Below are 13,255 nucleotides of genomic sequence, written 5' to 3' on the forward strand. Positions count from 1 at the left end.
AAACAGAGGGCGCTGTTTCCCTACTGTGAAGGGGAATGTATGTAAGCCACACCCAATAGTTCAATAGTTTTTGAAAGACATGGCATGACAAAAAACCCCAGTATTGAAAACCGTGGCTGTAAAAGTATGTAAAAGTAGGTTTGATATAAAGGGAGGTGTCAGTGAATATTGGGGGTCTCGGTCTGAGACGACAACTGAACGTCCACATATCTGATTCACTTGTAGTCTCATGTGAAGGCTAAGTTCCTATCATAATCCTCATCATGACTAACATCATCGGCATCAACACCACATCGCCATCATGTCCACATTCCGGCAGCGGGTTTACCTTCACCTTGGTAGACCTAGGCTCTGGATGGGGTATAGGTGGAGGAGAGGATGGAGTGGCGAGGGGAGGAGGAGCAGGAAAGGGGAGAGGTGGTGGTGGTGACGGGGCGGTGGGGGGGAGACAGGGGGTGCTTGGGGGAAGGGAAGAGGGGTGAGAGAAAGAAGAGCGTTGCCAGCCGGGGTTTGGAGGGGCTGGCGAAACAGGCGGGGGAGAGGGGGAGACTCGGGGTAGCGGCGATATTGTGAACAGAGGAGGGGGAGGGGGAGTAGGGGAGCGGCGGGGCGAGGGGAGGCTGGTCGGGCGATCGTGCCGCTGCTGCTGCTGCGAGGGGGAGAGAGGAGAAGGAGGAGGAGAGGCAGGAGAGGAGGAGGAGGGGGGCGGAGGAGGGGGTAGCGTGGTGGTGGAGCACGGGGGGAAGTCAAGGTGAGCAAGCCGCGTCAGAGTGGATGGAGAGACGTCAGCCTATGGAGGCAATGACACACATCAATGCTAAAGCTAAATCACAACAATCAAATTCAATGCAGGAGAAAAACGCGCTTAGAAACTTAAGAATTCCACTAGAATGAATAGCAGCTTTGCAAACTAAAAAAACTAGATTTTGTATGTATTAGGAAAGTATGGCTGCATTTCAAAATCCAATTGAGTTCACACAGCATGCGCTACCTGTGGATTGAGCCTCTCATTAAAAATTCTAATATTCTCCTCTTTGTCCTCCCTAGCTTCCTCCTCTTCCTCAATGAACAACTCAGGACATCCAAGCCCTGTGACTGACGGCAGCCTGTGAGACTCCGCCTCCTGCTTATCCATCCCTGTGACTGACGGCAGCATGTGAGACTCCGCCTCCTGCTTATCCATCCCTGTGACTGACAGCAGCCTGTGAGACTCCGCCTCCTGCTTATCCATCCCTGTGACTGACAGCAGCCTGTGAGACTCCGCCTCCTGCTTATCAGGACATCTCATCCCTGTGACTGACAGCAGCCTGTGAGACTCCGCCTCCTGCTTATCCAGACTTTTCGACAGCCCTTCCCAACTGGCAGACAGCAGCTCCATTGTCACCGGCTTGTGAAACTTCACCTCTAGCCGAACGCCGCTTGCCGATTCGCTGGCTGGCGCAAAAGTCGCTAGTTTCACGGCCGGTCCAAGCGACTGTTTTGTTTCTATCCTAAACCTGCTCTGGGGTTCACTGGTCCGTGTGGTAGGTGGGACTTCTACTGCGGACAACCTGGAAGCGTCACCATCGTCCGTACCGGTGTGGCCATCCAGAATCATAGACAACAGCCGGTCATAGGGATCTTCCACTTGCTGCTGAGCTTTAGGGGGTTTGCTGCTTTTGTTAACCCATGCAGCTGACTTGTGCCACTGTGGCACTGTGGCCACTGCTTCTGGCTCTGTGCAGAGGAAACCCTCTGGCTGGTATAATGGTTCGCTCGTTTCAGTGATACATAGTTCTGTGTCACAGTGGTATTGGAGTGAAGTGTCAGAAGGCAGAAGAGAGGCGGATGAGGGAGGAGGCCCGGGAAGTGGAGATGTAGGTTGGGAGAAAGGGGTGTGGTCTGAACCTAGCGTCCCCTCTTTAAACGAGGGGGTTGATTTCCTGGACAGAGTTCTGGGCGGGGGGGTGGAGCCTCTCAGTGGCGGCGTGGCCGGGGTCGCCCTGGGCTCCGGAGACTTTAGGAAAGGCGTGAGGTCATCGGGGAGCGGGGGAGGGGTGGGGGGGATAGGCGTGCCTGTGAGGGAGGGGCTGGCGGCGGAGGCCGACGGCTCCAGAGTGAGGGAGAGCCACTCGCTGGTGACAGCTTGCAGGTGACGCATTCTCGCAGTGGTGTCACGGGAGGGGAGGGGATCGGGGGAGGAGGGTGGAGGTGCATGGTAGAAAGGCTCCATGAAGGTAAAGTGAAAAAAAGAAGGAAGAGAGAGAAACTTACAAAACCGGAGTAGAGAGGTATGTGTTGTCAGCCATTTATCCCACATGCCCCTACTGCACTAAACAAGCTTGTTTTGACCACTGACAGGATCAGATTATTCCAAAGGGATAGCTTCCATACTTACTGCTAACCTGGCATAATCCAAGACTCCACAAGCCCTGAGATGCCAAGTTGACTTGAAAATACATCATTTACACCCTGTTTTTAGCTGAAATCTGCACTGTAGCCAGGTGCTCGAGGAGGAATAAAAAGGTGACGTCCAGCTGCACATAATTTATGGCTATATTATGGCTTTAAAACTAAGCCTGCTAGCTGAAAATGGAGGCCAATTCTATTGCCAACTCCTCTCTGCCAGCTATGTTATTTTATAAGCAAGAGCAGCCTGGGACTTTACAGAATTTAAGTTTTGTTGTGAAAAACTCTGTCAGAATTCTAAACCAAGTGAGGGGTTTTCTGAATCTATATAAATATAGGAAATTTGAGTTGCCCAACAACACTGGTTTAGATACCTACAAGTTAGAAATTATGTTTGATCCAAGATTCGTGACTTTGAAGTTCTCCCAAATGAACATGCTTTTTTTGATGTTTTATCGAGTCCCCCCCACTCCAGGCATCTTATTTCTAGATTTGTGTGTTTATTTGATGGCTGCATCAGAGCCCCCACTGAGAGGATTAGAGAGGCATGGCAGGAGGAACTCTATCTGTGGTCCAACTCTGCTCAATTAACAGCAGACACCAGCTGATCCAATTTAAAGTCATTCACCGTCTCCATTATTTCAAGTCTAGATTGCACAAGATCTACCCTTCTGTCTCACCACTATGTGATAGGTGTCAGGTGTTAGAGGGTACATTGTCCCATGCTTTTTGGTTTTGTCCTTCACTATCCGGTTTTTGGGCCAAAATATTTGACTGGTACTTTAAGGCCTATAAAACAACCCTTCAGCCGGAGGCGGAACTCGCCATCTTCTGCTGCTCGGAATCCTCTCTGCTCCTCCCTACGGCTGTGCAACAGTCTCTGACGCAGGGGACGACTGTCGCCAAGAGACTCATTCTGAAGGAGTGGAAGTCTCCCTCTACACCTTCTTTTCAGCTGTGGCTGACGGACATGATCTCGGTTATACATATGGAGAGGCTCCCGTTCTTGAGGACCAATTCTCTTGGGAAGTTCTTGGTTATCTGGGACCCATTTCTGGCCTATTTGGATAATATAGGCTATAGGTTAATAATAGAGAGCCCCAGGAACGAGTCCGGAAATCATCGATGCTAACAGCCCTGGTTCTTCACAGTTTTTGCCTATGGGAGTTTTGAATGGGTTTTTGGCGCGATGCTTCTAATAATCTCTCTGGGCAACGCTGGCTTAATCAAACGCGAACCAGTGTTTAGTAACATCATCTTCACACATGAAGACCACTTTTATGAGTTTTGAAGCTTTTATGTGCCGTTAAAAGGGTGGCTAGCTAGCAAACAGCTAAATGAGACTACAATGTCGACGCGGATATTATACGTCATCACGAGTGAACGCGGAAATTCTTTCTCTCGCAATCAATGCGTGGACGCCTATGCGACACTGTGTGTAGTTCTGGATTAGCTTAGCACAAGCTTTTTACCTCTAGGGCTCGCAGTTACGCTTCAAAACTCATGAAAGTGGTCCTCATGTGTGAAGATTATCCCGCTGAACCTTGGTTCGCGTTTGATTAAACTTGCGTTGCCCACAGACATTATTTGAAGCATCGCGCCAAAAACCCATTAAAAAATCCCATAGACAGAAACAGTGAAGAACCAGGAAGTTTGGGACTTCCGCATTCAGCCTACAAAAATACGTCATCCCTGGGGCTCTCTATAGGTTAATAGCAAATCGTGACTCGCCTAACTGACTTCTCATGGACCCTTTGCGTGGGATCCCACGCACATCTCTTGCAGGCACGTGGGTACCTTATACGGCTGGTAGTGCCAAGCTGTAGTATTGGAATGTGAATTACCGTATATGTTTGTTTTGTTTTTCTTTCTTTCTCTGTCTGAGCCTTTTGTTGTTGTTTTTTACGTTTTGAAAATAGCAAAAAAAAGAAAAAAAGAAAAACTAAGCCTGCTACAGCCATTTAATTTGCATCACTGTTTTGAGGATGTAAAAGGTGTGGTGTTTGTAATGTTTGAAAACTATTTACGATGGGTTGAGAAAGTGCCTGAAAAGCTTCTTTTCTAACTAAAACAAGTCCATCTCTTCAACACAGCACACCCCCAGATTGGATGGGAAAACACATTGCTGATTGTCAGTCCCCTCCTACCTTGGGCGTAGAGCTTGGCGTCCTGCTGCCAGAGTAACCATGGGGATCGGCGTGGTGGGCGGGGCTCTTGGACGGAGAGCGCTTGACCATGTCAACATAGGAAACAGGGAAGATGCCTTGTTTGGTGGTGTCTGGGATCTTCCCTTCATACCAGTTCTGGTCCACCTGCCTTACCAGGATGACTCTCTCACCCTGTGGTGGGTGAACACACAAGCCACATACACACAATGACACAAGCACCCCAGGAAACACACACGTGTACACACAAGTCGCTGTGTCACAGCGTGGTAGTAATGAATAAATCCTCACAATACTATGTGTCGCATAGTCCTAAATGACATCAGACGTGCGTCATAAACATGTACTGTTCACACACACACACACACACACACACACACACACACACACACGCACACGCACGCGCACACAGGCTACCTTTCTGAGAGACAGCTCCACGTTGGTGTCAGCGTTGAAGTTGTAGCGGGCCACTGCCTCTCCGATCTCCCTGACGTGTGCTGGCGGAGGAGGCCGGACCGGCTGCTGCTTCTCTGTGGATGGCATCTTCTGTGTATGTGGGAGACACTACATTAGTGTCAGTGTGTTTTAGGGCTTTCACAGACTAGTCGACTATTAAAACCACTCGACAGTCGACACACTGTGCATCTTAGTCGACTAATCGTTCATCTGTACTCTTAGGAATAAACAATGTAAATAAATAAATTGAATATAGATTTGTTTGAAAAATAATTTTCTACATTGTGCCAGGTTAAATAAACAGAATTCAAGGTATTTAGAGATGGAAAGACTCCTGTCTATGTTGTTGTTATTGCAGTCAAACAGTCGCTATCTCTAAGTTGCTGGGGGTTTAGTGGCTCATTTGTAAACAGCCTCTCAGAGCCAATCGAGGGCTCTGCTATTTCACATACCACCAGGTTGGTCCCGCCTACATTACTGGCTGTTTTTGATAACTTTTTGTTGAGAATTGATCAATTTTTAATGGGTGAAAAAAATCGGATATATCTCCCGTGACTACTCTTTGGGAGTAGTTGATGACTACTAAAATGCAGTTGTAATGCCCTAGTCACTAGTGCCTACTGCAGTGTGTTTATAGAGAGTGAGAGAGCAGGGAATGAGAGAGGCGTGGCCCAGATTCAAATACAGCACAGATGTACTCACACACGCACGCACGCACGCACGCAAACACACACACACACACACACACACACACACACACACACACACACACACACACACACATACACACACACACACACACACACACACTTTTACTTTACATGTGTGCATACCTCTACATATGAGATGGGGAATATCCCCACCCGCCCGCGGTGCTCTCCCTCATACCAGTTGCTGTCTATCTGCCGGATGATGTTCACCGCATCCCCCTTCTTGAATGTCAGCTCCCTGCAACATGTCATGTGATCAGAGCATCTGTACTGTATAGGAGTGAGCAAGACATGAGCCGGGCCACAGCTCTACTCACAGACACAGACCTCGTTTCATTTCAACATCAGCCACGGCAGCCGTTGAAGCATGATTCAGTATGCAGAAGTACGACGGAATTCAGCTGTGTTCATGCAGTCAGTTACAGCCGGCACAAAGTACATTGATTAAAGCCATCCAGGTGCTGGTAAAATATCAGGACAAAGGAGCTTTCTCAGAATGCCAAAAGTGATTATAGGGAAAAGAAAAATGTTTACACGGTGAAGACATGGTTAAGAATGGGAAATCATATAATAGAAGATGCTGCAACGGATGAAGAAGTATTCATAGGCAGAATGAGATTCATGCTTTGAAGCTGGGCTTCCTCACGTATGCATACGCACTGTGCATTGGCTGTACTCACTTGGCTGTCTGTGCCTTAAAGTCATAAATGGCTCTGGCAGGCTGTTTCTGATGGAGGAGAGAGAACAGAATGAGTTGTGTCATCTGCTTATGGGCGACCTAGGAGATGAGAGTGAGAGAAAGAAAGAAAGCCAGGACGCATTATCAGCTAGAATATAAAATACAGCCTGACAGGTTTTCTGAGGGGATATAAAGTGTGCTGAGGTAAGGTACTACAGCTTGAGAAAGTATGTGAGCCTGTTGAGGTTCATTCTGGAATGATTTGAAATAAATACATCACCACATAAATTTTTATATTATAACTATACTATAGTTAGAGTTGTAGTGCGAAGTTCACACTACAACTGCCCATTCTATTCTATATACATCTTTTTATAGTTCTAGTTCTAAGTGTGAAGTCGCCTAACGCAGTAATTCTCAATTGACCTATCGCTAAGTCCCACCCCGAATGCAGACCAGCAAATCACAGCGCGTGTAGCTCCACAATACACTCGGACAACCTGAGCCTGGAACTCCATGGAGAAGCATAGAGAAGCAGAATAAATCTGGATTCTCCTCTGGTTTTATGGTGTTTCATACAGTTATAAATTGAAAAAAATGGTCAAACGATGTGCATGGGGTAAATGCAACATTACGAGGTATCCTGGGAGGCCAGGCAATGGATAATAAGAAACTAGTAAACGTAGATCCACTCACATCCACAATGCTGCTGTTTTGGACGTTAAATCTGCAATTGTGGTGACAGTGAGATGAGTCTTCTCCCTCATTTGCCTTCCGTGATCCAAAGGTATCATGAAATCATCATGGTATTCAGAAAGTCGTCAAAAGAAAATGCTGAATTATGCAAGTTTCCAGCCATTACGTTATGCGCGTAATGGAGTTGGTTGAAGAGGATTGATTGATTGATGCATTGATTGATGTGATTAAAACATCGCCAGACACCAGTCAAACCCTAAAACGAGGGAATTAATCCCATTCCCCAAATAAATGTGAGGTAGTCTAAAGAGAAAAGATCCAGGAGGAAAACGGTTTTCCTCCAACATGATGGAAAAAGTGGTCTGCTGTAGGCTATGCCTCTGCTGATCTGCTACACCCATGCGTGCGTGCTGTTGTCTCGCTATGAAAAACATCGACACTATTAATTTAAAGTTTCTTGATTATACAGAGGTAGGCCTACATAAAATATATTGCCAGGCGCCACTCTTCAATTCGGCATCTATATAATCCACGGAGAGGTTATAAGTGAATAAAATGTCAATTCTGGATGTCAGTCGCCTGTTATCCCCACTGGTTATCTCGCTGTCTTCCTTCGTTAAAAGTGCATGTTTTTGAATGGAGTTTGGTTCAAGATTCGCTAAAGCCGTTTCCATGCACTTAATCGCATTTCTTTTTATCGATTGCTTTATATGTTGTACATCGCCCTCCATGGCAAAGTGAAGTACTTTATGATGGCTTCTAGACAATATCAGGCCTCAAAAAGTTGTTTAGAGCCTCTTGGGATATAACTTTGACAGTGACGGCTGCCATTTATTCTAGTCAGCGTGCCCTGTGTTTGTCCGAGTGAGCATGGGGGGTGGGGCTTAGCGATAGGTCAATTGTGTGTAAAAAAAAAAAAAAAAGAATAAGAAAAAAGAAAAGAGAAAAAAAGGTGGATTGGTTCAGTGCTACACAACCACAACTCCATATTTATCCAGCTTATGGTACTGCTTTTTGAATGGCAGGCTAGTATTGAGTATACTAGCAGGCTAGTATTGAGGAATATACTAGCAGGCTAGTATTGAGTAGTATACTAGCAGGCTATTATTGAGTATACTAGCTGGCTAGTATTTAGTATACTAGCAGTCTAGTATTGAGTATACTAGCAGGCCAGTATTGAGTAGTATACTAGCAGGCTATTATTGAGTATACTAGCTGGCTAGTATTTAGTATACTAGCAGTCTAGTATTGAGTATACAAGCAGGCTAGTATTGAGTAGTATACTAGCAGGCTATTATTGAGTATACTAGCTGGCTAGTATTTAGTATACTAGCAGTCTAGTATTGAGTATACTAGCAGGCTAGTATTGAGTATACTAGCAGTCTAGTATTGAGTATACTAGCAGGCTAGTATTGAGTAGTATACTAGCAGGCTATTATTGAGTATACTAGCAGGCTAGTATTGAGTATACTAGCAGGCTAGTATTGAGTAGTATACTAGCAGGCTAGTATTGAGTATACTAGCTGGCTAGTATTTAGTATAATAGCAGGCTAGTATTGAGTATACTAGCAGGTTAGTATACACTGACTACAGTATAGCGCAATCCAAATGCTTTAGTTCAGTGCTCTACCTCTCTGTCTGGAGTCGCTCTTCTGCTCTGGGGTGTGTGGCGTCCCTCCATGGTGGAGTAGCCCCTGGAGACATCCTGGTCTGTGATTGGCAGAGACGGGCGACAAAGGTCACAGGAGTTACCATGGTGACCATGATCATGCCACATGCATGCACAATACACGTGTGCTTGGGGAAAGTGTTGAATGGTATGGTGACAGCTAAAAACATAAGTGGGTTTTATTTCCATTTCATAGGGAAAACATGGAGTTTGGACTTTTTCCCCACAGCATGACACAGGAGACACATGCAATTGTACATATTGCTGTACACAAAATGAGATGAGGGGAATCAATTCCAAAACGGATACATTTACAAACATGACCATACAAACAAATGGCTCAAAGGAAAGAAAATGATAGTGAGATAATATGACAACTTAGTGCAAAGCAGAACAATAATACATCCAAAAACAAACAAAAACAAACAAAAAACACATTCATAATTATGTATTCCAACCAGAGTAATACAGACACGTTTCCATGAATGTTCTATAAACATGTGTTTGACAGTACTATTGATAACATCACACTAATGGATATCAGCTGATGGGGTGGTGAGCACAGGCAATTTTGGAAGGATTGAACAGGGAGACGTCCACTGTGTGATGTGTGTGATGTGTGTGTGTGTATAGAAAAACGATGTGTGAGTATAACTGGGTAAATTAGGAAGTGTGTGTGTATATGTGTATATTTGAGATGTGATTAGTGTGTTATCTCCACCTGAGTCACAGAGAGCGTTTCCATTGCCTTGCTCTTCTCCATAATGGTTAGTGTTTGAGGTGTCTGAATGGTGTCCGTAACAGGCACTGATCGGAGACTGTAGCCGTGGTGACGGAATCTGCGGTGTGGCGGGATCCCGTCTATATGAGGCATACCCGGTGGGGCTCCCATCTGGGTACAAAGACGTGGAGGAGTGACCCCCCTGCCCGCACAGCCTCCTCCCCCGCAGAGAGGAGCTTCGTTCAGGCACGTTTGGTAGCAGTTCTGCCAGTATTCTCCGCAAGATGCTATCGTCGGGCACCCTGGTGCCTCTGTGGCCTCTCTCTGCTTGGATGTGCTCATATATGTCTCTCAAGGCTATGTCTAACGCGTCATAAATAGCCTCTTTGGACTTGGGTCTGCTGCCTCGACCTCCACCGCCGCCGCACCTTCTGGAGGTAGGTGGTGAGCCCTTTTTCCTGCGGAAAGGCACTGGGCTGACCAGGAAGGCCAGCTTGGACATGGCTTGTTGGGACTGTGAGGTGTGGTTTTGGGCGTGGCCGCTGCGGCTCTGCGGTTGAGGTCTCTGGTGCTCCTGGCGTGCCCGCTCCCTCTCGTGGCGCAGCATGGTGGTGAATCGGGTATAAGAGGCTGGGCAGCGGCCTTTGCAGGAGCTGATGAGGTGGCGGTGTTGGTAGCCCTGGCTCTGACCGAGGCTCTGGTGACCAGGGTGGTGGTGGTGGTGATGGTGGTGGTGATGGCGGAGGTGGTGGTGGTGATGGAGGTTGGAAGAGCCATACAGGCTCTCAGAGGAGGTTAGAGAGCAGTGGTCAAAGTCACTCTCACTGCAAAAGGAGGAGCCTTCCACCTGGATGAAGTCACTGAGGTCTGATGCAGCGGCATCTTGTTCACTGTCAGAGTACTCTGGGTTGGCTCGCTGGGCTTGGGGAAGAGCATGAGGAGCAGCAAAGGACCGCCCACGGTGGGGCTCCGGCCCAACACGAGGCTGACCCTCTGGGGGGCTACGAGGTCGTTGCAAGTGATCCATGGTGTGCGGCACCGTTGTTGCGTTGTTTCCGTTGTCCTCCTCTAGTAAAGATTCGATGGAGAAACGTCGTTTTGGAAAACTGGGCGTGCCGCCGCCGCCGCTGCTGGCTCGAGACGATGAGCCACCCGGCGTGGTGGTGCCCGACGGTGCCTCGCTGTCACCCAGGTTGGGCATGGATTTGGACTTCTGAATGAGACGCTCGTATTCAGAGATGCGGGTCGGCACCACGTCCCGCTGGACCTCCATGCCCCACGAGGGGGCCCAAGGGGAGAGACGATGCCGATGCAGGTGCGGCTGGCCCTCGAGCTCCAGGATGCGCGCGCGGACCGAGCGGATGACGTCAGACGGGAGGAGCTGGGCGCGGTCGATGTGGTGCATCTTACGGTAGAGCTGGAGGAAGCCCGGCGAATCGTGCGCCCGTCGCCGGTGGGGGCGAGGCAAGGAGCGCGTGGAGGAGGAGCCAGTCTGACCCGAGGCGTTCCCGTCGCACACCAGCGAGCCGGCGCTCTCTGAGCGGGTGGCGTTGTTGTGCCTGCTGCTGGAGCCTCCATCGTTCAGGAGGTCGTCGCAGCTGCGTGACTTGAGCTTGCCGGTGGAGGGCGGCGCCTCCTCTGCACTGCTCCACGTCTCCGTGGTGTCCTGCCGTTTGGTCTGCCAACTGTTCTTACAAAAGACAGATTGCTTGGAGGAGGAGCTGCCTTCTTGGCTGCCGTCCTCCTCGTGACAATGGCTGGGGTCAGAGGACACGGGGGACAGACAGGGGCGAAGAGGAAGACCTGGAGAGGTCAAGCGGGGTGAGTACATGTTGCATGCGTCCCCACCTTTCAGATGTCCAACACAGAGCAGCGTGTGGTGAGAGAGAAGAGGGAGGAAAGCACGTTAAGCAATAAGACACAGCGAAGAAAAGGTGGGGCAGGTGAAGAGAGCGTAAAGCAGTAAGACAGATCATCTTAAAGGAGTAAAGCGGGAAGCATTTGAAAACAGATAAGTCATAGAGATGATCTTTTTTTCCATCAACGTCAGTCAGGAAAAGACGTAGACACACACAGATAGTATGAGACCAACACAAGATTAAAACCAACACAAGATTAAAACCAACCCTTCAAATACAACTCTTTGGTCATACTTTGCCTTCGTTGCTACAAACAAATACTCTCAGTTGCAAGTGTATGACCTGGAAGGGGCCCTTGCCATCGTGGGCGGGGTGAGTTCAGTACACACGTATGACAGAGTGTGTGTGTGTGTGTGTGTGTGAGAGAGAGAGAGAGAGAGAGATGGGGGGGTAGAGAGAGAGAGAGAGAGAGAGAGAGAAAAGGAGATGAAATGGCACGTGTGCATGTGTGTACCTTTGGCTCTGGAGGGTGAGGATGGCGAGGAGCGGATGGCTGCTTTCTTTAGGGTGCCTGTGGCTCTGTAGGGGTCCAGTGGTTTCGGGGAGGTGGCCGCTCGGCTCTGGCTAGACTGAGCTCTGGCTTGGGAACCCGATGGCTCAGACTTCCTCCTCTTCCTGTAGTCACTGGCAGCACTGCCACACAAAAGAAGCACACCAGTTACCAGCTGCTGTACACTAGAGTGTACGCACTGGTGCTATAAGCAAACCGCATTACAGTAAGAGAAATAATTTCTTTTTTTCTTATATATATAATAGTTTTTGAGACAAAGTACATGCGTATAAGAGGAATGGCATACAGTAGACTAGAGACTTTTGTTATTTAAAATGACCCAAAACACCACTGTCCGCTTTCTATTCACAACAACTGCACTCAATGTCACTTACATGCATTACATGGCTTATTCATCACATCACATCCATTTCCCCCTTCACATTGACCGAGGAGAATGCAACTGAATAAGGGGGGCATTGGTGAAAGGGAGTGGGAGGAGGGGAGTAAAGAGCCAGAGTGAGGGAAGGAGAGCAGGAGGGAGTGGGAGGAGAGGAGTAAAGAGTGAGAGTGAGGGAAGGAGAGAAGGAGGGAGTGGGAGGAGGGGAGTAAAGAGTGAGAGAAGGAGAGAAGGAGGGAGTGGGAGGAGGGGGAGTTGGAGGAGGGGAGTAAAGAGTGAGAGAAGGAGAGAAGGAGGGAGTGGGAGGAGGGGAGTAAAGAGTGAGAGTGAGGGAAGGAGAGAAGGAGGGAGTGGGAGGAGGGGAGTAAAGAGTGAGAGAAGGAGAGAAGGAGGGAGTGGGAGGAGGGGAGTAAAGAGTGAGAGAAGGAGAGAAAGAGGGAGTGGGAGGAGGGGAGTAAAGAGTGAGAGTGAGGGAAGGAGAGAAGGAGGGAGTGGGAGGAGGGGAGTAAAGAGTAAGAGTGAGGGAAGGAGAGAAGGAGGGAGTGGGAGGAGGGGAGTAAAGAGTGAGAGTGAGGGAAGGAGAGAAGGAGGGAGTGGGAGGAGGGGAGTACAGAGTAAGAGTGAGGGAAGGAGAGAAGGAGGGAGTGGGAGGAGGGGAGTACAGAGTAAGAGTGAGGGAAGGAGAGAAGGAGGGAGTGGGAGGAGGGAAGTACAGAGTGAGAGTGAGGGAAGGAGAGAAGGAGGGAGTGGGAGGAGGGAAGTACAGAGTGAGAGTGAGGGAAGGAGAGAAGGAGGGAGTGGGAGGAGGGGAGTAAAGAGTGAGAGTGAGGGAAGGAGAGAAGGAGGGAGTGGGAGGAGGGGAGTACAGAGTGAGAGTGAGGGAAGGAGAGAAGGAGGGAGTGGGAGGAGGGGAGTACAGAGTGAGAGTGAGGGAAGGAGAGAAGGAGGGAGTGGCAGGAGGG

General features: G+C 48.7%; 1 protein-coding gene across 1 annotated transcript in view; it reads right to left on the reverse strand.

Annotated features, from left to right (window-relative positions):
• The window catches only part of sorbs2a (sorbin and SH3 domain containing 2a), a gene marked incomplete at its 5' end in the record, with an annotated part of 43,182 nt that overhangs the window by 4,209 nt on the left and 25,718 nt on the right, over nt 1-13,255 (reverse strand). The window contains 7 exons of the mRNA XM_083655763.1: nt 4,536-4,727; nt 4,971-5,099; nt 5,843-5,957; nt 6,400-6,446; nt 8,725-8,804; nt 9,485-11,332; nt 11,858-12,036. Coding sequence (XP_083511889.1) covers nt 4,536-4,727; nt 4,971-5,099; nt 5,843-5,957; nt 6,400-6,446; nt 8,725-8,804; nt 9,485-11,332; nt 11,858-12,036 — 2,590 coding nt within the window. The remainder of the gene's footprint in view (nt 1-4,535; nt 4,728-4,970; nt 5,100-5,842; nt 5,958-6,399; nt 6,447-8,724; nt 8,805-9,484; nt 11,333-11,857; nt 12,037-13,255) is intronic.

This window comes from Poromitra crassiceps, assembly GCF_964638095.1.
Source record: "Poromitra crassiceps genome assembly, chromosome: 19".
In the NCBI taxonomy this organism is placed as follows: domain Eukaryota; kingdom Metazoa; phylum Chordata; class Actinopteri; order Beryciformes; family Melamphaidae; genus Poromitra; species Poromitra crassiceps.